This window comes from Oncorhynchus masou, chromosome 5 (assembly GCF_036934945.1).
Source record: "Oncorhynchus masou masou isolate Uvic2021 chromosome 5, UVic_Omas_1.1, whole genome shotgun sequence".
NCBI lineage: Eukaryota > Metazoa > Chordata > Actinopteri > Salmoniformes > Salmonidae > Oncorhynchus > Oncorhynchus masou.
This window is the reverse complement of record NC_088216.1, coordinates 66,818,510-66,843,340: the sequence shown is the minus strand read 5'-3', so window position 1 is coordinate 66,843,340 and position 24,831 is coordinate 66,818,510. Positions and strand designations below refer to the sequence as shown.

At 43.8% G+C, this 24,831-nt stretch overlaps 1 protein-coding gene across 2 annotated transcripts in view; it reads right to left on the bottom strand.

The window, feature by feature from the left end:
- The window catches only part of LOC135540122 (receptor-type tyrosine-protein phosphatase gamma-like), a 327,471-nt gene that overhangs the window by 56,002 nt on the left and 246,638 nt on the right, over nucleotides 1–24,831 (bottom strand). For both annotated transcript variants that reach the window (XM_064966521.1, XM_064966520.1), the window contains exons 5-6: nucleotides 19,804–19,899; nucleotides 5,059–5,125 (exon numbers count right to left, since the gene is read on the bottom strand). In XM_064966521.1, the coding sequence (XP_064822593.1) occupies nucleotides 5,059–5,125; nucleotides 19,804–19,899 (163 nt within the window). The remainder of the gene's footprint in view (nucleotides 1–5,058; nucleotides 5,126–19,803; nucleotides 19,900–24,831) is intronic.

The window sequence follows — 24,831 nt, the reverse complement described above, 5'->3', positions numbered from 1 at the left end:
CTCAGGGGCCTGATTGGTGTCACACTTTTTCCCCAGCCCCCAAGGACTGGAATTGCCCAGGCCTGTGTTAAACAAAGGTTTCATGTAAAATGCAACAAGCCGTGAACTACAAAGACAGCCAGCTAGTGTGGTGATGCGTGTCCGCCAGACAAGACCAGACCCAGCCAGATGAGTGGAAATTTAACCAGCTCTCTCTCTTTCAAGTTCCTAGAACACTGAAGGGTAACTCCAGTCCTCGGGGGCCAGAATGGTGTCACTGTTTCGGTTTTTAGCACTCCCACAAAGTCAAAATGGTCAATATCATAAAAATGTATGAAAACAAAAATGTAATTTAAGGTTAGGCATAAGGTTAACAGTGTGAATAAGGTTAGGGTTAAGGTTAGGTTTAAAATCAAATTTTAAGATACATTTTTGAAACAGGTAGAGTTTATGACTTTGCCTCTCGTAACTAGTGACGGTCTACTTTTTCCCCATCCCAAGCAAACACAGCTGATTAAGCTAATTGCATTTTAAATGGAATATCATGATTAGTAGATTATTGGAGTCAGGTGTGTTAGCTGGGGCAAGGGAGAGTGTGACACCAATCAGGCCCCGACGTACCCGGCTCCATGAGGGGGCTAAAGGGGGCTTAGCCCCCTCAGTTGAAACTTCTGCCCCCCCAGTTTTAGTTTTATGTCCTACTTATATCACGCTATACCACAATAAACATAAAGTTAAAATGCAGAAACTCTGAGATCACTGATTGTTTTGAAGTGACAGGTTGGTGCGAAATACGTAGCATATATCTGCCGTAAAATAGGGGCTTTCTAGCAGTCGTAGGGAGGCAGGAGGCAGGCAGGTAGAGGTGCAAATGAGTGTTGGATTTATTTACACAGCGTTGGTGTTTCAAAGATGACGATGATATTTACAAATATACATACACTACCGTTCAAAAGTTTGGGGTCACTTAGAAATGTCCTTGCATATTTTTTGTCCATTAAAATAACATAAAATTAAAACACCAGTCTCAATGTCAACAATGAAGAGGCTACTCCGGGATGCTGGCCATCTAGGCAGAGTTCCACTGTTCAGGGTCTGTGCTCTTTTGACCATCTTAACCTTTTATTTTTATTTGCAACTCTGCCTAGAAGGCCAGCATCCCGAAGTAGCCTCTTCACTGTTGACATTGAGACTGGTGTTTTGCGGGTACTATTTGATAAAGCTGCCAGTTAAGGACCTGTGAGCCATCTGTTTCTCAAACTATTCTGGTTAGGGCCAGTTTGTGCTGTTCTGTGAAGGGAGTAGTACATAGCATTGTATAAGATCTTCAGTTTCTTGGCAATTTCTTGCATGGAATAGCCATTATTTCTCAGAACAAGAATAGACTGACGAGTTTCAGAAGAAAGTTCTTTGTTTCTGGACATTTTGAGCCTGTAATCGAACCCACAAATGCTGATGCTCCAGATACCCAGCTAGTCTAAAGAAGGCACGTTTTATTGCTTTAATCAGAACAACAGTTTTCAGCTGTGCTAACATAATTGCAAAAGGGTTTCCTAATGATCAATTAGCCTTTTAAAATAATAAACTTGGATTAGCTAACACAACGTGCCATCGGAACACAGGAGTGATGGTAGCTGATAATTGGCCTCTGTACACCTATGTAGATATTCCATAAAAAATCAACACTAACAATGTCTACACTGTATTTCTGATCAATTTTATGGTTTTTTAAATGGACAAAAAATGTAGCTTTTCACTCTCCAGATCCCCATCACATGAATTCTGATCACCTCTTCACACACCTGTATGACATTATCACACACTAGTTCTGTTCTTTGCACCCCATCATTGTGATGTATTGTTTGTTTTGTGACACACTTAAATTTGGAGGTCTGTTTGTCCCATAATGTACTCCTCCCATGTATGATAGTTGTATCAACCTATTGCCTGATCTTCCGGACAACGTTACTAGCCTTTTCCCTGCCTGTACTGTTGCCTTTTGGACACCCTGTGTATGACTTTCTGCCTGCCCCTGGACCCAGCTACTTGCCTCCTCCTGTGGTCCTTTACAATAAACACCTTTTGCACCCTGAACTTGAAACCAGCTCTCTGTCTCCCATCGTGTTCATTACAATTTCTTAGTGACCCCAAACTTTTGAACTGTAGTGTATATATACATACAGTACCGATCAAAAACGTTTGGACACACCTACTCATTCAAGGGTTTTTCTTTATTTTTACTATTTTCACAGTCTGGAGCTGTGTTGGGTCATTTTCCTATTGAATGTCCTACTAAGCGCAAACCAGATGGGATGGCATATCGCTGAAGAATGCTGTGGTAGCAATGTTGGTTAAGTGTGACTTGAATTCTAAATAAATCCCTGAGTGTCACTAACAAAGCACCCCCCACACCATCACACCTCCTCCTCCATGCTTCACTGTGGGAACCACACATGCAGAGATCATCCGTTCACCTACTCAGCGTCTCACAAAGACATGGTGGATGGAACCAAAAATCTCAAATTTGGACTCAAAGGACAGATTTCCACCGGTCTAATGTTCATTAACCGTGTTTCTTGGCCAAAGCAAGTCTCTTCTTCTTATTGGTGTCCTTCAGTTGTGGTTTCTTTGCAGCAATGTGACCATGGAGGCCTGATTCACGCAGTCTCCTCTGAACAGTTGATGTTGAAATGTGTATGTTACTTGAACTCTGTGAAGCATTTATTTGCCCTGCAATTTCTGAAGCTGGTAACTCTAATGAACTGCAGCAGAGGTAACTCTGGGTCTTCCTTTCCTGTGGCGATCCACATGAGAGCTAGTTTCATCATAGCTTGGAGAAACTTTAAATGTTGTTGAAATGGTCCGGATTGACTGACCTTCATGTCTAAAAGGAATGATGGACTGTTGTTTCTCTTTGCTTATTTGAGCTGCTCTTGTCATAATATGGACTTGATCTTTTACTAAATAGCTATATCTTCTGTATACCACCCCTATACCTTGTCACAACACAACGGATTGGCTCAAATGCATTAAGAAGCAAAGATATTCCACAAATTAACTTTTAACAAAGCACACCAGTTAATTGAAATGCATTCAGGGTGACTACCTCATGAAGCTGGTTGTGAAAATGCCAAGAGGGTGCAAAGCTGTCATCAAGGCAAAGGGTGGCAACTTTGAAGGATCTCAAATATAAAATATATTTTGATTTGTTTAACACTTATTTGGTTACTACATGATTCCATATGTGTTATTTAATTTTGATGTCTTCAATATTATTCTACAACGTAGAAAATATAAAAAACCCTGGAAGGAGTAACTAGGTGTGTCCAAACTTTTGACTGGCACTGTGTGTATGTGTGTATATATATATATATATATATATATATATATATATATATATATATATATATATATATATATATATATATATATATATATATATATATATACACACAGTGCCAGTGTGTCATTTAGGTCAACATTGGATCATTCAGAGATCCTCACTGAACTTCTGGAGAGAGTTTGCTGCACTGAAAGTAAAGGGGCTGAATAATTTTGCACGCCCAATTTTCAGTTTTTGATTTGTTAAAAAAGTTTGAAATATCCAATAAATGTCGTTCCACTTCATGATTGTGTCCCACTTGTTGTTGATTCTTCACAAAAAAATACAATTTTATATCTTTATGTTTGAAGCCTGAAATGTGGCAAAAGGTCGCAAAGTTCAAGGGGGCCGAATACTTTCGCAAGGCACTGTATATATATATATATAATAATTTTATTTTTTTTGTAAATATCACTTTCATCTTTGAAACACCAATGCTGGGTAAATAAATCCAACACTCATTTGCACCTCTACCTGCCTGCCTCCTGCCTCCCTACGACTGCTAGAAAGCCCCCATTTTACAGCAGAGATAGGCTACAGATTTAGCGCCAACCTCTCAGAGTCTCTGCCTTTGAACTTTATTTTGATTGTGGTATAGCATGATACAGTGGCAAGATAAAGTCACAACAATAGACAACCATAGTGTGCTAAACTAATAACACTCAAATTATTATATTTTTGTTGTCTATATTGAATACATCATTTAAACATTGACAGTGTAGTTTGGAAAAAGTATGTGAACCCCTAGGCTAATGACTTCTCCAATCAATGAGATGAGATTGGAGATGTTGGTTAGAGCTGCCTTACCTTATAAAAAACACTCACTAAATTTGAAGTAAATAAACAACGGCTTCAACGGAAGAAAATACACTTTCTGAAGTGGCCCAGTCAGAGTCCTGACCTCAACCCGATTGAGATGCTGTGGCATGACCTCAAGTTAGCAGTTCACACCAGACATCCCAAGAATATTGCTGAACTGAAACAGTTTTGTAAAGAGGAATGGTCCAAATTTCCTCCTGACCGTTGTGCAGGTCTGATCGCAACTACAGATGTTGGTTGAGGTTATTGCTGCCAATGCTAACCCCCCAAAATGTTGCCCCCTTAGTCACTTGATCCTGTTGCCAGATCTGGCCCTCAAGGACTGGAGTTGCCCATCCCTGACCAAGAACAACCAGAGAACATTAGGAGCCCACCTCTCCAGTCCAATTTAACAGAGATTGGACTTGATTGAGCTGGACTTGTCTGCTTGTCAGGTGATTTCTACATTGAAACAGAAAGCCTGTGGTGAGTGTTTTGAGATGTTAGGCTAACTTGTAATTAGCCTGAGATGATTCCATGAATACTTCATGTAACTACATGATATGGTTGTGCCAACTTTTATTAAAGACTGTGTTCATTATTGTTTGAAAGGGGTGCATCAGGGATAAAAAGATAATTCCACTTTAGGGGAGTGTTTTTAAAACAACCTAGTTCATTTTGTCTGTAGAGACTCATGGGGGCAACCTGGGGTATGTTCTCTATAATTAGGTACTTGCAACCACAAAAAAACTACAAACAGAAACAAAAAAGGGCTGAGATATTGCAGTTACATGCAACTTTGGAAAAAATAATGCTATGAACCTCAATGAACAAATGTTGTGGGCCAATGATTGGTGAATTCCCTCCTGAAATGATTGGGTGATGGATGTGTCACTCACCATGATGAACCACGCCCCTCAGGCCATGGATAATGGGGTCCACTGCTGGGTTGTCCTTCAGTCCCACCTGAGAACAGGAGAGGAGAGAGGAGCAGGAAATACACGTTAGAGTCTGGAAAACATGTAAGACATTGTGTAACACCTCCTCTGATACTTCCACTCAGAGAGAAAATAGTAGTTGCAGAAAGAGAGGGCAGAGAGAGAGAGAGAGAGAGACAGAGAGAGACAGAGAGGGGGAGAGAAAGATACCATTTTCTGTAGAGAGTGAGTCTTGGTGATGGAAAAACAGAGTAAATCAGAGGTCTTTTTGACCTGAGCTGGAGGAGCAATACACAGGACGTCAACAGACTCTATACATACGTGGGTCCTACAGCTACACACTAGGGCTAACTCCAAATAGTCGACTGGTCGATTGTTTGGTTGATAGGTTGTTGGTCGACCAATCATTTTTTAGGTCTAGCAGTAAAAAATATATACAGTACATATACAGTACCGGTCAAAAGTTTGGACACACCTACTCATTCCAGGGTTTTTCTTTATTTGTACTATTTTCAAAATTGGATAATAATAGTGAAGACATCAAAACTATGAAATAACACATACGGAATCATGTAGTAACAAATCAAACAGCTTCATGAGGTAATCACCTGGAATGCATTTCAATTAACAGATGTGCCTTAAAAGTAAATTTGTGGAATTTCTCTCCTTCTTAACCTTATTTGGTAAGATAACCTTATTTGGTAAAATACCAAGTCCTCAAATAAGCAAAGAGAAACGACAGTCCCATCATTACTTTAAGACATAAAGGTCAGTCAATCCAGAACATTTCAAGAATTTTTTAAGTTTCAAGAATGTTTTTAAGTGCAGGCGCAAAAACCATCAAGTGCTATGATGAAACTGGCTCTCATGAGGACTGCCACAGAAAAGGAAGACCCAGAGTTACCTCTGCTGCGTAGGATAAATTCATTAAAGTTACCAACTTCAGAAATTGCAGCGCAAATAAATGCTTCACAGAGTTTAAGTAACAGACATCAACTGTTCAGAGGAGACTGCGTGAATCAAGCCTTCATGGTCGAATTTCTGCAAAGATACCACTACTAAAGGACACCAATAATAAGAAGACTCTTGCTTGGGCCTAAAAACACGAGCAATGGACATTAGACTGGTGGAAATCTGTCCTTTGTTCATGAGCCCAAATGTTTGATTTTTGGTTCCAACCACTGTGTCTATGTGAGACGCAGAGTAGGTGAATGGATGATCTCTGCATTTGTGGTTCCCACAGTGATGCACAGAGGAAGAGGTGTGATGGTGTGTGGGTGCTTTTCTGGTGACACTGTCTATGATTTATTTAGAATTCAAGGCACACTTAACTAACATTGCTACCACAGCATTCTGCAGTGATACACCATTAGTGGGACTATCATTGTTTTTCAACAGGACAATGACCCAACACACCTCTAGGCTCTGTAAGGAATATTTGACCAAGAAGGAGAGTGATGTAGTGCTGCATCAGATGACCTGGCCTCCACAATCACCCAACCTCAACTCAGTTGAGATGGTTTGGGATGAGTTGTACCACAGAGTGAACGAAAAGCAGCCAACAAGTGCTTAGCATATGTGCTGAACTCCTTCAAGACTGTTGGAAAAGCATTCCAGGTGAAGCTGGTTGAGAGAATGCCAAGAGTGGGCAAAGCTGTCATCAAGGCAAAGGGTGGCTATTTGAAGAATCTCAAATATAAAATATATTTTGATTTGTTTAACACTTTTGGTTGCAATATGATTCCCTACGTGTTATTTCATAGTGTTGATGTCTTCACTATTATTTTACAATGTAGAAAATAGTCAAAATAAAGAAAAACTCTTGAATGAGTAGGTGTGTCCACACCTTTGACCCGTAGTGTGTGTGTATATATATATATATATATATATATATATATATATATACACACACACACTATATATTATTATAATTTTTTAAACCCCTTTTTCTTTCCAATTTTTGTGATATTCAATTGATAGTTCCAGTCTTGTCCCATCGCTGCGACTCCTGTACGGACTCGGGAGAGGCGAGGTCGAGTGCAATGAACCCGGATCTGTAGTGACGCCTATAGCACTGTGATGCAGTGCCTTAGACCGCAGCGCCACTCGGGAGATGCTCTGCTTTTTTGACACCACATTCCAAAAAGCAAGTCCTGTCGGCTCTAGTTTTGTCTCATCTTGATTACAGTTGTGTGGTTGAGAACGGAAAAGAAAGACCGAGTTAAGCTACTTCTGTGGCCAAGAACAGAGTGGCACTTCTTGGTTTTCATTGTATTCAGAGGGCTAATATACTGTAAATACTTTGCATACCAATCTCTCTTGGCTAAGGGTTGAGGAGAGACTGACTGCATAACTACTTATTTTTATAAGAAACATTCATGTATTAAGCTCTAACACACACACTTACCCCACCAGACAAGCCACCAGGTTTTTTTTCACAGTCCACAAATCCAGAACAAATTCAAGAAAGTGTATAGTATTATATAAAGCCATTATTGCATGGACTCCGTTCCATCTCATATTGCTCAAATAAACAGCAAACCTGGTTAAAAAAAACAGATAAAGCAACACCTCGCGGCACAACGCCTCTCCTCTATTTGACCTAGATAGTTTGTGTGTATGTATTGATATGTTGGCTACAGTATGTGTGCCTTTTTTAAACTGATATAGTTCTGTCCTTGAGCTGTTTTTTCTATTAATGTTCTGTATTATGTCATGTTTCATGTTTTGAGTGGACCCCAGGAAAAGTAGCTTCTGCTTTCGCAACAGATAATGGGGATCCTAATAAAATATCAAATAACAAATATTTCAGGCTCTTGTCATCTCCTGTCTGGACTACTGCAACTCGCTGTTGGCAAGGCTCCCCGCTTGTGCCATCAAACCCCTTCAACTTATCCAGATCGTTGCAGCCCTTCTGGTTGTCAACCTTCCCAAGATTTCCCATTTCACCACGCTCTTCTGCACACTCCACTGGCTTCCAGTCAAAGCTCGCATCCATTACAAGACCATGTAAATGTCAACGTTGTGAACAGAGTGCCCCATACTCAAAATCAAATCACATTTGATTTGTCACATGTGCCGAATACAACAGGTGTAGACCTTACTGTGAAATGCTTACTTACAAGCCCTTTAACCAACAATGCAGTTCAAGAAATGGAGTGAAGAAAATATTGACTAAATAAACTAAATAAAAATGTTTTAATAAAAAGTAACGCAATAAAATAGCAACAATGAAGCTATATACAGGGGGTGCCGATACCGAATCAATGTGGGGGGTACAGGTTGGTAGAGGTAGTGGCAGTGGGGTTATGGTATGGGCAGGCATAAGATATGGACAATGAACACAATTGCATTTTATCAATGGCAATTTGAATACACAGTGATACCTTGATGACATCCTGATGCCCATTGTCGTGCCATTCATTCGTCACCATCTCCTCATGTTTCAGTATGATAATGCACGACCCCATGATCTGTACACAATTCCTTGAAGCTGAACATTTCCCAATTCTTCCATTACCTTCATACTCACCAGACATGTAACCTGTTGGGATGCTCTGCATCGACGTGTACGACGGCATGTTCCAGTTCCTGACAATTCCCAGCAACTTCGCACAGCCATTGAAGTGGAGTGGGACCACATTCCGAAGACCATAATCAACAGCCTAATCAACTTTTTTTTTTTTTTGCGGAATTTATGAAAAAAGCATCTAATCAACAATGGGATTTGACACCACGACACTGACAACAAATGCATACTGCCATAGTAAAATAAATAAATGTCCGTAAAAAACATGTTGAAATCCTCATTTTAAACACCATTTGTATTCACTAAGTTGATGGTTTACAAAAAAAAAATAAACAATCCTTTTTAATTATTTCATATATTTTACATGTGATAAGGCCACACAGAGGGCCAAAGATGATCGGAATTACCCAAAAGCGTCACTAGATGTCTTGTTATAGATTACATAACATCCTTTAAAGATACACAAATTCTGGTAGTTTACTGGTAAACTTTTAAAGTTTCCAGTAATACACCCTCCCTTTTCAACCCTAACCGGGACAAAGCCCCACACTGAGCTTCAACACACTTCAATCAATGGTTTTCTTTCATTGTCTCCCGGCATTGAGAGACTAGGAAGACCCCTACTGTAGGACATCAATGTGAAGAGGATTAGAGAGTAACCACACAGTTTCAGGGGCAACCTTCACTGTTACCTTCCTTTCTTCCTAACCCTCCCATGGCACTCCTCTGTTGTTCAGTTACCCCCTGAGTCCAGGTCTATTCTTCAGCCACCTACTGTCCTCCTCTGTTCCTCTGTTCCTCTGTTCCCAGTCACCGTGTGAGGCATTGCACATCTACCACACTCCTTCGACTTCTCTCCCACTGTCCCGCTATTTTTAAACACATCAAAGAAACGTGTTTCTGGTGGATGGCAGACCACAGAGAGTACTGAATGATTGTAGCAGCACTGGGGTTTTATTTAAGCAGAGCCCTGCGCCAAATCTTCCTACTTAAGATAGCCCTCTGCGAAGACAGACAGAGAGGAAGAGAGAGATGGCTTCAAAGATAGAGACAGGGGTGATAGGAGAAAAACAGATAGGGAGGGAGGCAAAGAGAGAGCGATGGAGAGCGTGACCAAGGGAATTATAGTTTCATTATTAATGATTGTCTGTTAAACCCACAGCTCTGTCCCATGTGAACCTCCTCCATGGGGTCACACACTGTGTTTGTCTCTGCATTGTCAGTACCACAGCACAGTCCCTCTCTTCTCCCCACACAGGCAGCCTGAGTCACCACACCACACTACAATGACACGGCAGAAAGATCAGGCCAATGCCATGTGACATCTCATCTCTTTATCATCCATCCAACAGCCCTGATTCTTTCTCCCTGACTTCTGTCGTAGCATTTTTCGGCTTTACCAAATGAGGAGAGTTACAAACTTCACACACCAGTCAGAGATACTTAAACTACATCTTTTTTTAATAAGAGCTTTGCAATAGACCTTTTTGACTTTCAATTATTTATTTATTTATTTTATTTCACCTTTATTTAAACAGGTAGGCAAGTTGAGAACAAGTTCTCATTTACAATTGCGACCTGGCCAAGATAAAGCAAAGCAGTTCGACACATACAACGACACAGAGTTACACATGGAGTAAAACAAACATACAGTCAATAATACAGTATAAACAAGTCTATATACGATGTGAGCAAATGAGGTGAGATAAGGGAGGTAAAGGCAAAAAAAAGGTCATGGTGGCAAAGTAAATACAATGTTGCAAGTAAAACACTGGAATGGTAGATTTGCAATGGAGGAATGTAGTAGAAATAAAGTAGAAATAAAAATAATGGGGGGTGGAAAGGAGCAAAATAAATAAATAAATTAAAGACAGTAGGGAAAGAGGTAGTTGTTTGGGCTAAAATATAGGTGGGCTATGTACAGGTGCAGTAATCTGTGAGCTGCTCTGACAGTTGGTGCTTAAAGCTAGTGAGGGAGATAAGTGTTTCCAGTTTCAGTGCTTTTTGTAGTTCGTTCCATTCATTGGCAGCAGAGAACTGGAAGGAGAGGCGGCCAAAGAAAGACTTGGTTTTGGGGGTGACTAGAGAGATATACCTGCTGGAGCGTGTGCTACAAGTGGGAGATGCTATAGTGACCAGCGAGCTGAGATAAGGGGGGACTTTACCTAGCAGGGTCTTGTAGATCACATGGAGCCAGTGGGTTTGGCAACAAGTATGAAGCGAGGGCCAGCCAACGAGAGTGTACAGGTCGCAATGGTGGGTAGTATATGGGGCTTTGGTGACAAAACGGATTGCACTGTGATAGACTGCATCCAATTTGTTGAGTAGGGTATTGGAGGCTATTTTGTAAATGACATCACCAAAGTCGAGGATTGGTAGGATGGTCAGTTTTACAAGGGTATGTTTGGCAGCATGAGTGAAGGATGCTTTGTTGCGAAATAGGAAGCCAATTCTAGATTTAACTTTGGATTGGAGATATTTGATATGGGTCTGGAAGGAGAATTTACAGTCTAACCAGACACATAAGTATTTGTAGTTGTCCACGTATTCTAAATCAGAGCCGTCCAGAGTAGTGATGTTGGACAGGCGGGCAGGTGCGGGTAGCGACCGGTTGAAGAGCATGCATTTAGTTTTACTTGTATTTAAGAGCAATTGGAGGCCACGGAAGGAGAGTTGTATGGCATTGAAGCTTGCCTGGAGGGTTGTTAACACAGTGTCCAAAGAAGGGCCAGAAGTATACAGAATGGTGTCGTCTGCAGGAAGGTGGATCAGAGACTCACCAGCAGCAAGAGCGACCTCATTGATGTATACAGAGAAGAGAGTCGGTCCAAGAATTGAACCTTGTGGCACCCCCATAGAGACTGCCAGAGGTCTGGACAGCAGACCCTCCGATTTGACACACTGAACTCTATCAGAGAAGTAGTTGGTGAACCAGGCGAGGCAATCATTTGAGAAACCAAGGCTGTCGAGTCTGCCGATGAGGATGTGGTGATTGACAGAGTCGAAAGCCTTGGCCAGATCAATGAACACGGCTGCACAGTAATGTTTCTTATCGATGGCAGTTAAGATATCGTTTAGGACCTTGAGCGTGGCTGAGGTGCACCCATGACCAGCTCTGAAACCAGATTGCATAGCAGAGAAGGTATGGTGAGATTCGAAATGGTCGGTAATCTGTTTGTTGACTTGGCTTTCGAAGACCTTAGAAAGGCATGGTAGGATAGATATAGGTCTGTAGCAGTTTGGGTCAAGAGTGTCCCCCGCTTTGAAGAAGGGGATGACCGCAGCTGCTTTCCAATCTTTGGGGATCTCAGACGACACGAAAGAGAGGTTGAACAGGCTAGTAATAGGAGTGGCAACAATTTCGGCAGATAATTTTAGAAAGAAAGGGTCCAGATTGTCTAGCCCGGCTGATTTGTAGGGGTCCAGATTTGGGAGAAGGAGTAATGGGGAAGGCTTGGGCGAGTTGCTGTGGGGAGTGCAGTGCTGTTGACCGGGGTAGGAGTAGCCAGGTGGAAAGCATGGCCAGCCGTAGAAAAATGCTTATTGAAATTCTCAATTATGGTGGATTTATCAGTGGTGACAGTGTTTCCTATCTTCAGTGCAGTGGGCAGCTGGGAGGAGGTGTTCTTATTCTCCATGGACTTTACAGTGTCCCAGAACTTTTTTGAGTTAGTGTTGCAGGAAGCAAATTTCTGCTTGAAAAAGCTAGCCTTGGCTTTTCTAACTGCCTGTGTATAATGGTTTCTAGCTTCCCTGAACAGCTGCATATCATGGGGGCTGTTCGATGCTAATGCAGAACGCCATAGGATGTTTTTGTGTTGGTTCAGGGCAGTCAGGTCTGGGGAGAACCAAGGGCTATATCTGTTCCTGGTTCTACATTTCTTGAATGGGGCATGTTTATTTAAGATGGTTAGGAAGGCATTTTTTTTAAATATCCAGGCATCCTCTACTGACGGGATGAGATCAATATCCTTCCAGGATACCCCGGCCAGGCCGATTAGAAAGGCCTGCTCGCTGAAGTGTTTCAGGGAGCGTTTTACAGTGATGAGTGGAGGTCGTTTGACCGCTGACCCATTACGGATGCAGGCAATGAGGCAGTGATCGCTGAGATCTTGGTTGAAGACAGCAGAGGTGTATTTAGAGGGCAAGATGGTTAGGATGATATCTATGAGGGTGCCTGTGTTTAAGGCTTTGGGGAGGTACCTGGTAGGTTCATTGATAATTTGTGTGAGATTGAGGGCATCAAGTTTAGATTGTAGGATGGCTGGGGTGTTAAGCATGTTCCAGTTTAGGTCGCCTAGCAGCACGAGCTCTGAAGATAGATAGGGGGCAATCAGTTCACATATGGTGTCCAGAGCACAGCTGGGGGCAGAGGGTGGTCTATAGCAGACTGCAACGGTGAGAGACTTGTTTTTAGAGAGGTGGATTTTTAAAAGTAGAAGTTCAAATTGTTTGGGTACAGACTTGGATAGTAGGACAGAACTCTGCAGGCTATCTTTGCAGTAGATTGCAACACCGCCCCCTTTGGCAGTTCTATTTTGTCTGAAAAGGTTGTAGTTTGGAATTAAAATTTCAGAATTTTTGGTAGTCTTCCTAAGCCAGGATTCAGACACAGCTAGAACATCCGGGTTGACAGAGTGTGCTAAAGCAGTGAATAGAACAAACTTAGGGAGGAGGCTTCTAATGTTAACATGCATGAAACCAAGGCTATTACGGTTACAGAAGTCGTCAAAAGAGAGCGCCTGGGGAATAGGAGTGGAGCTCGGCACTGTAGGGCCTGGATTCACCTCTACATCGCCAGAGGAACAGAGGAGGAGTAGAATAAGGGTGCGGCTGAAAGCAATAAGAATTGGACGTCTAGAACGTCTGGAACAGAGAGTAAAAGGAGGTTACTGGGGGCGATAAAATAGCATCAAGGTATAATGTACAGACAAAGGTATGGTAGGATGTGAATACAGTGGAGGTAAACCTAGGTATTGAGTGATGAAGAGAGAGATATTGTCTCTAGAAACATCATTGAAACCAGGAGATGTCATTGCATGTGTGGGTGGTGGAACTAATAGGTTGGATAAGGTATGGTGAGCAGGACTAGAGGCTCTACAGTGAAATAAGCCAATAAACACTAACCAGAACAGCAATGGACAAGGCATATTGACATTAAGGAGAGGCATGCTTAGTCGAGTGATCAAAAGGGTCCGGAGAGTGGAGAGGTTGGTTGGGGGTCACGGCGATTTAGACAGCTAGCCAGGCCATCGGTAGCAAGCTAGCATAGGATGGACGTCTGTTATTAGCCACCTCTTGCGTTCCGTCAGTAGATTATTGGGGTTCCGTGTGGTAGAGGGGATTAATCCAAATCACACAACAACAACAAAAATAAAAACAATAGATATAGTTAGAGGCCCAAGAAGAAGAAAAAATATATAACAATAACAATAAAAATAAATAAATAAATTGTCCGATTGTCTATTGTCAATGATGCGCTATCTCGAATGAACCATTGAAAAGTCCCAACAGAAAAGTACAAAGATCTTTTATAGCCAAGATACACCCCCTACATGACGAATCACAGATCTTAGGAACAGTTCACAAAGGTTAAGATTTGTATGAAAGATATCTATAAAACATGGCAGACAGTTACTGCTGTGTCAACAGGTCTCATTGTAAAGACCAGTGTCTGGCCCCCTCACTCCAAAAGGGAACCGTCTCTCCCTGGTACGGCATAGAACAGAACCATTAGCTCATGTTATCTGGAATGCTCTTTAACATAATCTTGCAATTTTCCACGACACTTCTCTTTACTATTATCAGTCCAAAAGGCCTGTTGAATCTCTCTATATCTCCTTACAGTCACATAAAACAGTGAAGTGAAGAATAAAGGGCAACTGTAAATGAAGCTACTGTACCTTCATGTCACACGCTGACCATAGTTTGCTTTGTATGTTTCTATGTTTTGTTTGGTCAGGGTGTGATCTGAGTGGTGTTGGGTTTTGTGGGTGATTGTTCCTGTCTCTGTGTTTGCACCAGATAGGGCTGTTTTAGGTTTTCACGGTTCTTGTTTTTGTTAGTCTGTTCATGTATAGTTTTCTTCATTAAAGAACCATGAATAGAAACCACGCTGCGTTTTGGTCCGCCTCGCCATCACAACAAGAAAACTGTTACAGAATCACCCACCACAACAGGACCAAGCGGCGTGGTAACAGGCAGCGGAAGCAGGAGCAACGCGAGGAGTACTGGACATGGGAGGATGAGTTGGATGGTAAAGGACCCTGGGCACAGCCTGGAGTATATCGCCGGCCCAAAGAAGAGCTGGAGGCGGCGAAGGCGGAGAGGCGGCGTGGATGGAAGCCCGAGAGTCAGCCCCAAAAATGTCTTGGGCATGGTGTCCCGGGTTCGCCTGCATAGCCCAGTGCGGGCTATTCCACCTCGCCGCACTGGCAGTGTGACCGGGACCATTCAACCGGATAAGATTGGGCAGGCTCGGTGCTCCAGAGCTCCAGTGCGACTGCACGGTCCGGTCTATCCGGTACCACCTCCACGCACCAGCCCTCCGGTGGCAGCCCCCCACACCAGGCTGTCTCTCCGCCTCATCCCTACAGCTGCTCCCGCCTGTCCCAGCGCTGCCAGAGCCTTCCTCCTCTCCAGCGCTGCCGGAGTCTCCCGCCTGTCCAGCGCTGCCAGAGCCTTCCTCCTCTCTGGCGCTGCCGGAGTCCCCGCCTGTCCGGCGCTGCCGGAGTCTCCTGCCTGTCCCGAGCTGCCAGAGCCCCTCTGTCCCGAGCTGCCAGAGCTACCGCCCCTCTGTCCCGAGCTGCCAGAGCTTCCGCCCCTCTGTCCCGAGCTGCCAGAGCACCTCTGTCCCGAGCTGCCAGAGCCCCTCTGTCCCGAGCTGCCAGAGCCCCTCTGTCCCGAGCTGCCAGAGCTTCAGCCCTTCTGTCCCGAGCTGCCAGAGCTTCCGCCCCTCTGTCCCGAGCTGCCAGAGCTTCCGCCCCTCTGTCCCGAGCTTCCGCCCCTCTGTCCAGAGCTTCCGCCCCTCTGTCCAGAGCTTCCGCCCCTCTGTCCCGAGCTTCCGCCCCTCTGTCCCGAGCTTCCGCCCCTCTGTCCCGAGCTTCCGCCCCTCTGTCCCGAGCTTCCGCCCCTCTGTCCCGAGCTGCACCTCAGTCCAGTGGGGTCATTTAGAAGTGTTGCCGTGGTTAGGAGGCCACGGAAGCGGACAATGGGGCGGACTAAGACCGTGGTGAAGTGGGGGCCACGTCCAGCACCAGAGCCGCCACCGCGGACAGATACCCAATAGGTTCAGGTTTTGCGGCCGGAGTCCGCACCTGGGGGGGGGTACTGTCACACCCTGACCATAGTTTGCTTTGTATGTTACTATGTTTTGTTTGGTCAGGGTGTGATCTGAGTGGGCATTCTATGTTGTGTGTCTAGTTTGTCTGTTTCTGTGTTTGGTTTTGTGTTTGATATGGTTCTCAATCAGAGGCAGGTGTTAGTCATTGTCTCTGATTGGGAACCATATTTAGGTAGCCTGTTTGGTGTTGGGTTTTGTGGGTGATTGTTCCTGTCTCTGTGTTTGCACCAGATAGGGCTGTTTTAGGTTTTCACGGTTCTTGTTTTTGTTAGTCTGTTCATGTATAGTTTTCTTCATTAAAGAACCATGAATAGAAACCACGCTGCGTTTTGGTCCGCCTCTCCATCACATCAAGAAAACCATTGGCTCATTGCACCATGAGGCTTTAATTGCAGTGCAGGCCAATCGGAGAGAGGGGATTGTTCGACAAACGAGGATATCTCTGCAGTGTCAGAGAGCAGTTGAAACACCTGCGTTTGCCTTCTCAACGATGTGAGAGCTAAAGAATAGCTGTGTCACTTTCTCGCAAGTGTGCTTATTGCTTTTGGACCTTTATCATATCTATATACGTAAAATTAGCACCTATGATCAATTAAGAGGGAGAAATCACACCTAATGAAGAAACAGAAACTTAATTTGCGCCAATATAAATATAAAGAGCTCCATCTTGTTTCTGAGGACAGTGACGTCGGAGGCAATCCATTCTTTAAGCTGAGAAATGTCCCTCTGTAACTAGGGCGACTGGTGTCACAGAGAGGAAGCAGAGACAAAGTGGCTATGCCATCCCGCTTCATCAACAACAACCCTGGCTCGAGTGCCAAAGCATAATCTACCTGTACACTACAGTACCAGGCCTCACCTCCTCCTCAATTTAGCACTTAAACTAAGAAATGGCTAAATGCAACTACAGCAAATTACATTGAATTAATTCTGATTCTCTGTTAAAAGCTGGAACTAATTTCTCCTCCAGTAGCAAGTACTCTGCTGAATTAGAAGCAGCACTGTAGGGTTTAGCACTGTTGGCATATAGTGTAATTAACTTCATTTGGAGGTAATTGATTTAGTGAGGAATGGAGAGTCACCTAAATAGAAGACAAAAAACTCCTTCATCAACACATTATTTCTATGGCTGCATCACATGTAAGACACTGCCTCTCCTTAATGTACTGTACACCTTGGCTGAGTTGATCAGAAGTAAACTTCCTGTTACCATAGTAACGCATGCTCCAATGAGTAGTAAGCCTCTGTGAGCGATGCTGGGTCTGGTCTGCTCTACTCACACGTGTGTTTATCTGAATGACCGTATGGTGAATCACTGAGCATGTGGACTGTAAATAAGCCAATAAAACTGTAATGATAGATGTTACTACTAAAATCTATTTCAATCAGGGGGCTGGGCACAGCACGAGAGTGGGCTGCAAAAGCAATGTAAGCCTCAGCCCTGAGCTCACACGGGCCGATATGGCCAATTTGTCCTGTATGGCAACATACATCATTAAATGAATACATGCCACAGTGAGAGGAGAGCAATCGAATCACCACACACACACACACCACACCTCCCGGATGAACTCCTTCCTATTTGACCAAGATAGTTTGTGTGTATGTCTTGATGTGTAGGCTACGTCAGCCTTTTAAAAATTGATGTAGTTCTGTCCTTGAGCTGTCCTTGTCTATTAATGTTCTGTATTATGGCATGTTTCATGTTTTGTGTGGACCCCAGGAAGAAGATCTGCTGCAACAGCTAATGGGGGATCCTAATAAAACACCAAATACCAAACACACACACGCTGACTGAGACACACACACACATACACACACACACACACACGCTGACTGAGACACACACACACATACACACACACACACACGCTGACTGAGACACACACACACATACACACACACACACACGCTGACTGAGACACACACACGCTGACTGAGACACACACACACACGCTGACTGAGACACACACACACAGATGTACACTGAGTGGAACACTTCCTAAAATTGAGTTGCATCCCCTTTTAACCTCAGAACAGCCTCAATTCGTCGGGTCATGAACTTTACAAGGTGTCGAAAGCGTTCCACAGGGATGTTGGCCCATGTTGACTCCAAAGCATTCCACAATTGTGCCAAGTTGGCTGGATGTCCTTTCGGTGGTGAATCATTCCAGACACACAGGGGAAACTGTTGAGCGTGAAAAACCCAGCAGACTTGCAGTTCTTAACCAGTGCACCTGGCAACTACTACCAAACTCTGTTCAAAGGCACTTCAATCTTTTGTCTTGCCCATTCACCCTCTGTATGACATACATACACAATCCATGTTTCAATTATCTCAAGACTTAAAAATACTTCTGTAGCCTGTCTCCTCCCCTTCATCTACACTGCCTGAAGTGGATTTAATGAGTGACATCAATTAGGGATCATAACATTCCCCTGGATTCACCTGGTCAGTCTATGTCATTGAAAGTTCATAATGTTTTGTACACTCAGCATATATACAGTACACACACATGAATATGACACTCCTTGAAGGGGTCACTTGATTGGTAAATTGCTGTAGTTGTTTTGTGAACTGATTTATTGTCTGTAATCAGGCAAGGTTGCTATTAGCTAGTTGCTGTTTTTTAAGCGGCCTGATGGGGATGTGTAACTTGGCAGACAGAGGAGAGGAGCCTTACGGTCATCACCATAGAGGAATGCCTCACTTTTTAACAGGATACCTCTTCACGATAACCACCCCCGAGGGATACATCCACTTTCCAGGCCTGCCAGATACTGGCTCTCTGACAATCAGTTTGGTGGTTCACTGAGTGTGTGTGTGTGTGTGGTTGCACATGTTTATTACTGAGTGATCTCGTTCAGGGGTACACACACTCCTCTATAAAAGACAACGTTATGACTGCTATCTTCAGGGGTCTAGGGAAAGTGTTCTGAAGCTGTGTGTGTGCCATTAAGGCGTTCCATTTCCCTGTGCTCTGTATTCCACATGTTAACACATGCCGTTTACACACGCCCACCCACGCAGGTGCAGGTTACTGTTTGAGAGAGGAGCAAGTGTTTGAGTTTGAGGAAATCAAAGATAGAAAAAATATATTATGAGATGTGCATTATCTGATTCTTCATGGAAAATTAATGTGTGTGTGTGTGTGGGGGGGGGGGGTGTTGCAGTGCTTGGTAGGAGAGTCAGGGGGAGAGAGAGTGAGAGAGAGACAAAGGGAGAGGTTGAGAGAGGGATGGAGAGAGAGAGCAAGGGAGAGAGGGAGAGCAGGAAGACAGTCATTGTAATTCAGTGGACGCAAGTAAAGAATGCCCAATCTGGACCTAAGAGGACTGGAGGATTATGCAGGCGTTGGTGTGCATGTGTTGGTGAGTGTGTATGTCTCTCGGTGTGTGTAAGGGAGTATTAAAGGAAAGTTAATGGACCAAGTAAAAGCCCACTTACGCAATCGATGGCATCAAATGAACTTTTAATACTGCCAATTCAGAGTCTTGGAGTTGACAATGACCCTGCCCACTGCTAGCCCAACAGACCCACACACTCAGGCCAACCAACACTTATATCTCCACTTAAGACAATACAGAGCCAAGTCAGTCGCACAGATAAACACAGTGCTCAGTGACAACACAAGAAACACATTTATTTTCCAAGCGTATTAATGTGTTTCTTCCCCAGCAGTGATGGTGAAACAGTAATGTTGTGTTTCACTTCTGAAATTTGCATTGATTTAGAGTGAGACAATGTGTTGTTCCATGGGCCATATAGATTACTATAAGGTCATATCAAAACCCTATGAGTGAGAAGCCAAAAATACAAGACAAATGTTCTCACCTGAAAGAAGACCGACATCACTGCAATGATCCTCTTCTGACGTATTGCAGCACTGAGGCTGTCAAAGTCATCCGAGTTATACATGTAGATCTGCATCTATACGGGAGAATGAGAGAAAGACAGGGAGAGAGAATGAGAGAAAGACAGGGAGAGAGAATGAGAGGAAGACAGGGAGAGAGAATGAGAGAAAGACAGGCAGAAAGACAGGGAGAGAGAATGAGAGAAAGACAGTGAGAGAGAATTAAAGAGTTAGGGATCCATCTGTAAAACTTCCACTTCTCTCAAGGAATAGCTTGGATCTCCAAATTGCATCCTTAATGACTATGTCAGCAGAGCCACAGAACATATAAATGGAAGTGTGTTCTGCTCTCTGACTCCTCTCTCATCTGTGGGGTTTCTCTGAATCCTTGAATAATACACAGCCCTGCACTGGTTGAGGGTGACTTCATACGTTGGACTGATGTGTGGTGAGCTTTTAGCGGCCAAATCGGCAGCCAAGTGGGTGCTACACATCAATGGTGGAGGAGTCGTCCATTAGTTACGAGAGAGCTGAGGAATGACGAGAACAATGTCTTGTCTGAGAACAACTCCAGTGAGCTAACTCCATCACCACCATCATTACCAACACTGTCCCTACTATCCAACTCAGCTGCCATCCAAGCCGGCTGCCAGCAGAATACCGGTAGATGCCTTCACCAAACGCAGGCACCCTCTGAAGCTAGAGACTTGATGCTTGCTTGTTTTACATTTCAAGCAATGTTCTATTATTTTTTTTGTTTACTTGTATGTGCTGTGTACTGCAGTTCAGATTTAGCTGCCAAGTACGACCTACATGTACAAATGAAATAAACTACTAGTACTACAAAAAAGATGTAATTAGGTCAAAAGTAATACATTGGTTATAGATCATTTACAGCTTATTTATTCCCATAGAGCTGCATAAAGACACCCTGGACCGTACATGGACCTTCCAGGGCTGAGCAGTGTCAATATGGGCTGTAAGTCATCCACTCTGCTCTCAGACACAGACACACTGATCCAGACAGATAGAGGCCTAGAACTGTAGCTTAGTTAGCTTGCTGTTAACATAATCAGTATAAGTAGCCCACTCAAGACTGGAAGGATGTACAGATAGAAAGGGGGATCTAACAAGCTATCTCTCTCTCTTTCATAAACACACACGCACATATAGCACAACCAACACGGTCCTCTCCATCAGGCCGGTTGTCATGGTGATATGCAGCAGGCAAAGCTCACTCACACATGCACACACGTACGTGTAAAGGACATCACACCGCTTGCTTAGCGAGTACCACTTCCTCCGGATTCGGCACATACCTGTCTCAAACCCGGGATCTCTGCTTCACAAACACACGTGACCGTCCTCCCTCAAGCGCCCCTACCGATTGCGCCACAAGCTAGCTAATGAGGCGGCGCAAACATGGACATTTATGACTGAGGAGTACATTTTGCGTCCATGTGCGTCCACGGACGCACACACACTCACAGACACAGACACAGACGACACAGACACACACACACACACAGCCGGTGGGATATAATTAAGGATGTAGCGTGTGTCCTACTCAGAGATCGGGGTCTTTAATCAGGGAAAAGAGAGCCTTCAGCATTTCCTAATATGTTAAGGGAAGAACCAGCTTCCTCAAACACGATACACAAACACACAGCTATTTCATCATCACCAGGATCTGTGTGTGTGTATTTCAGATGGGATCATCTCTCTCTAATATGATAGAGAACCACAGCGACACACACTCCATCATCATCAACTGTGCGTCAAAGAATCAGTATCATCACTAAATCAAGTGTGGGTTGTGGGACGTGTGTGAAGTGAGGTCCTTCACTGTAGGATTACAGGGTTTATGTGTGTACATTTCAGCCTGGCAAGAATGAAATATATTTCCTCTTTATTGTTTAAGATGACAAGTTGAATGCGATGCCTCAATGTAGCAAGACACACACACCTGCACACACACGCACGCACGCACACAGACACAAACACGCACGCAAGTCAGGCCCCTCTCTCATTCCCCACGGCCTATCGTGTGAAGGTGAAGTTCCCTTCTTCTGGAGTGTGTGTGTTTACATGAAAGCTGTGGAGATAAATGCTGTAGGGGAACACATTCTGCGCCTGCCAAAATCCATTTTCTCACAATATCAACATCGTCAATATTATTCCAGTTGCATTTTCCACGCTTCTGTAATCCTGACATAAAGCAGGGTGCATAGCCTCCTTTGATCTATTTGAGACGTAAACAGTTCTGTGGTCTCCTAATATACTATGGAGTCCAAAATGATTGGATGGCTTGATGAAGATGAGCAAATAAGTATCAAATAAATAATTGTATGCATTTTTATGGGGGAAAAATGATATTATTTTAAACTAATATAATTGCTCAGAGAAAGAGATTTTAATTAAGAAGTAATAATAAAATCACTAAAAGATAGGGGTCAAAATGATTGGATCCCCTGTTTTCAATAGCCCAATGCATACGTAGAATAACTCATCCCTACTGTAAAATATGGTGGTGGATCTTTGATGTGATGGGGCTATTTTCCTTCCACTGGTCCTGGGGCCCTTGTTATTAAGGTCAACGGCATCATGAACGTTACCAAGTAGCAGGATATTTTAGCCAAAAACCTGCTCATCTTTATCAAGGGATCCAATAATTCTGGACCCCAATGTAGAGCCCATAGTCCAATATCTGTTTATCATCTTCTTCTGTCAGTTAATTGATGGCAATAACAGCAGCATTGCAGCTCTACAGTACTTGTGTGCACGCACGCACGCACACACACACACACACACACACACACACACACACACACACACACACACACACACACACACACACACACACACACACACACACACACACACACACACACACACACACACACACACACACACACACACACACACACACAGAGTGCTAGCTGAGTTAGTGGAGACATTTCCTAAATAAGGGAGAGCAGGTGGCATGGCAGGGTCTCACATATTTGAACCTCCACATATTGAGGGCTGTGGATCACTGGTCACTTTGCATTCAGCCCAGAAGAGAAGTGGCGGGTGGCGACACATTCTCCATACTCATCTCAGACAAGAAGACACAACCTTCACGCACTGCACACAGAATACTAGAGCACCTCAGCAACCAGGATGGACATTAGACAAAGACTCAATGGAAGACACAGAGGGCAATTGGACCCTTGAATGATCCTATTTCATTAGTGTGTGGTCTTAGTTTACTGTGCTGCATGTTTGACTGGAGCACTACGTGCTGTGGGTCATAGTGTGATTGACATGGCTATGAGAGATCCTGGAGTTGCAAGAGCTTGTTAAACTGAATCTCCTGTTCTTAGTGCTGGGCTAGAACAAAAGCCTGCACACCTTATTATACACCATGACTAGCGCTGGTGACCATTGGTTTAGCAGCAGTATAGAGAGGGGTGAGAGGGAGGAGTCCTGGACACAGAGTACACAGAGTGTGATCCGGTACAGTGCGTCACCAGTATATCATGCCACCGAAGGACAGACCTCACACCCTATGGTCCCAGCCATGCCATCCTCTTTTCCCTTCAATGACTGATGTCACCCCTGTGTCATCATTATTCAATACCAGGCTGCAATTAAGTCAAGAAATATGGAACATATACACACACACAGACATACAGACATGCACACAGACACACTCTCTCTCTCCATTTCGTGGATCGCTTACACACACATAATCAAACACAAAGAAAGGAGCCAGGGGACTGGTTGTTGACATTCCTGAGTGAATGCAAACGTGTTTAAATGAAAGGTATTTTCCTCTCCTAGTTCACAAAAAAGCCTGGACAAATATGCACAGGCTTACAGAGAGCAAGCAGGTTTGTGTCAGGCCTGTCTCCTGCTCTCCTGTGTGTGTGTGTGTGTGTGTGTGTGTGTGTGTGTGTGTGTGTGTGTGTGTGTGTGTGTGTGTGTGTGTGTGTGTGTGTGTGTGTGTGTGTGTGTGTGTGTGTGTGTGTGTGTGTGTGTGTGTGTGTGTGTGTGTGTGTGTGTGTGTGTGTGTGTGTGTGTGTGTGAGAGAGAGAGAGAGAGCTGTGATCCCAGGCTCTATTACCACAAAGGTCACGGCGAGCTATTACAGGGGACAGGTCTGCTCACACATCCCACTGGGCACAGATGTCAATTTAACGTAAACTTCACGTTGGTTCAACGAAATTTCATTGAAATGATGTGGAAACATCATTGATTCAACTAGTGTGTGCCCAGTGGGATATCAACACACAAGGAACAGCACAGCAGTTGATGGGGAGAAACGGCAGTCATGGAGCATGACGATGCAGAAGGAAATACAATGATAAACAAAGATAGATTATCTAAATCTTCATTCCTGCCCTGCAGAACTTTTGTAACCGGTAGAAAAGGGGAAACCATGACAGAAAATCATCTGCACCCAGATAGAAAGCAAAGAAGGGTCTTGATATATTCAGACCTCACTGTGCTGTATCTCTTCACTCTCTCTTTCTCACTATCTCAATGTTTTTCTCCCCGAAATTTCCCATGGTCAGCAGAAAAGCACCCACTACACAGAGATCATTCTAATAACACAATGCCTAAGAGAGAAAGAGAGAGAGAGAGAGAGAGAGAGAGAGAGAAATGTCTTGACTGGGACACAATGACACACACACCACACACAGTGCAGGGAACACTCTGGGAGCACTGACCTACACACCAAAATCAGCAGCAAAGAAAAACCACCTGGGTAGAAGAGAACTATAACTCCAGAGAAAAAGAACAGGGGAGGAAATCTGCCTTGTTTCATGGCCTTAGGGGGTCTGTATCACCATCTCTCCATTCCTCTAGTTTAAAAACAGGGTAGTAGGTGCACAGCAAAGACTCCATGCTCCATCTCAACTCAAAACAACCATGCTCTTCCCCAGAATGCAGGAAGGGAGCCCCCGCTACTCCTCACAGGGGTCCATCATCAATAATCTCCCAAAGTTAGCAGCCAGAACCCA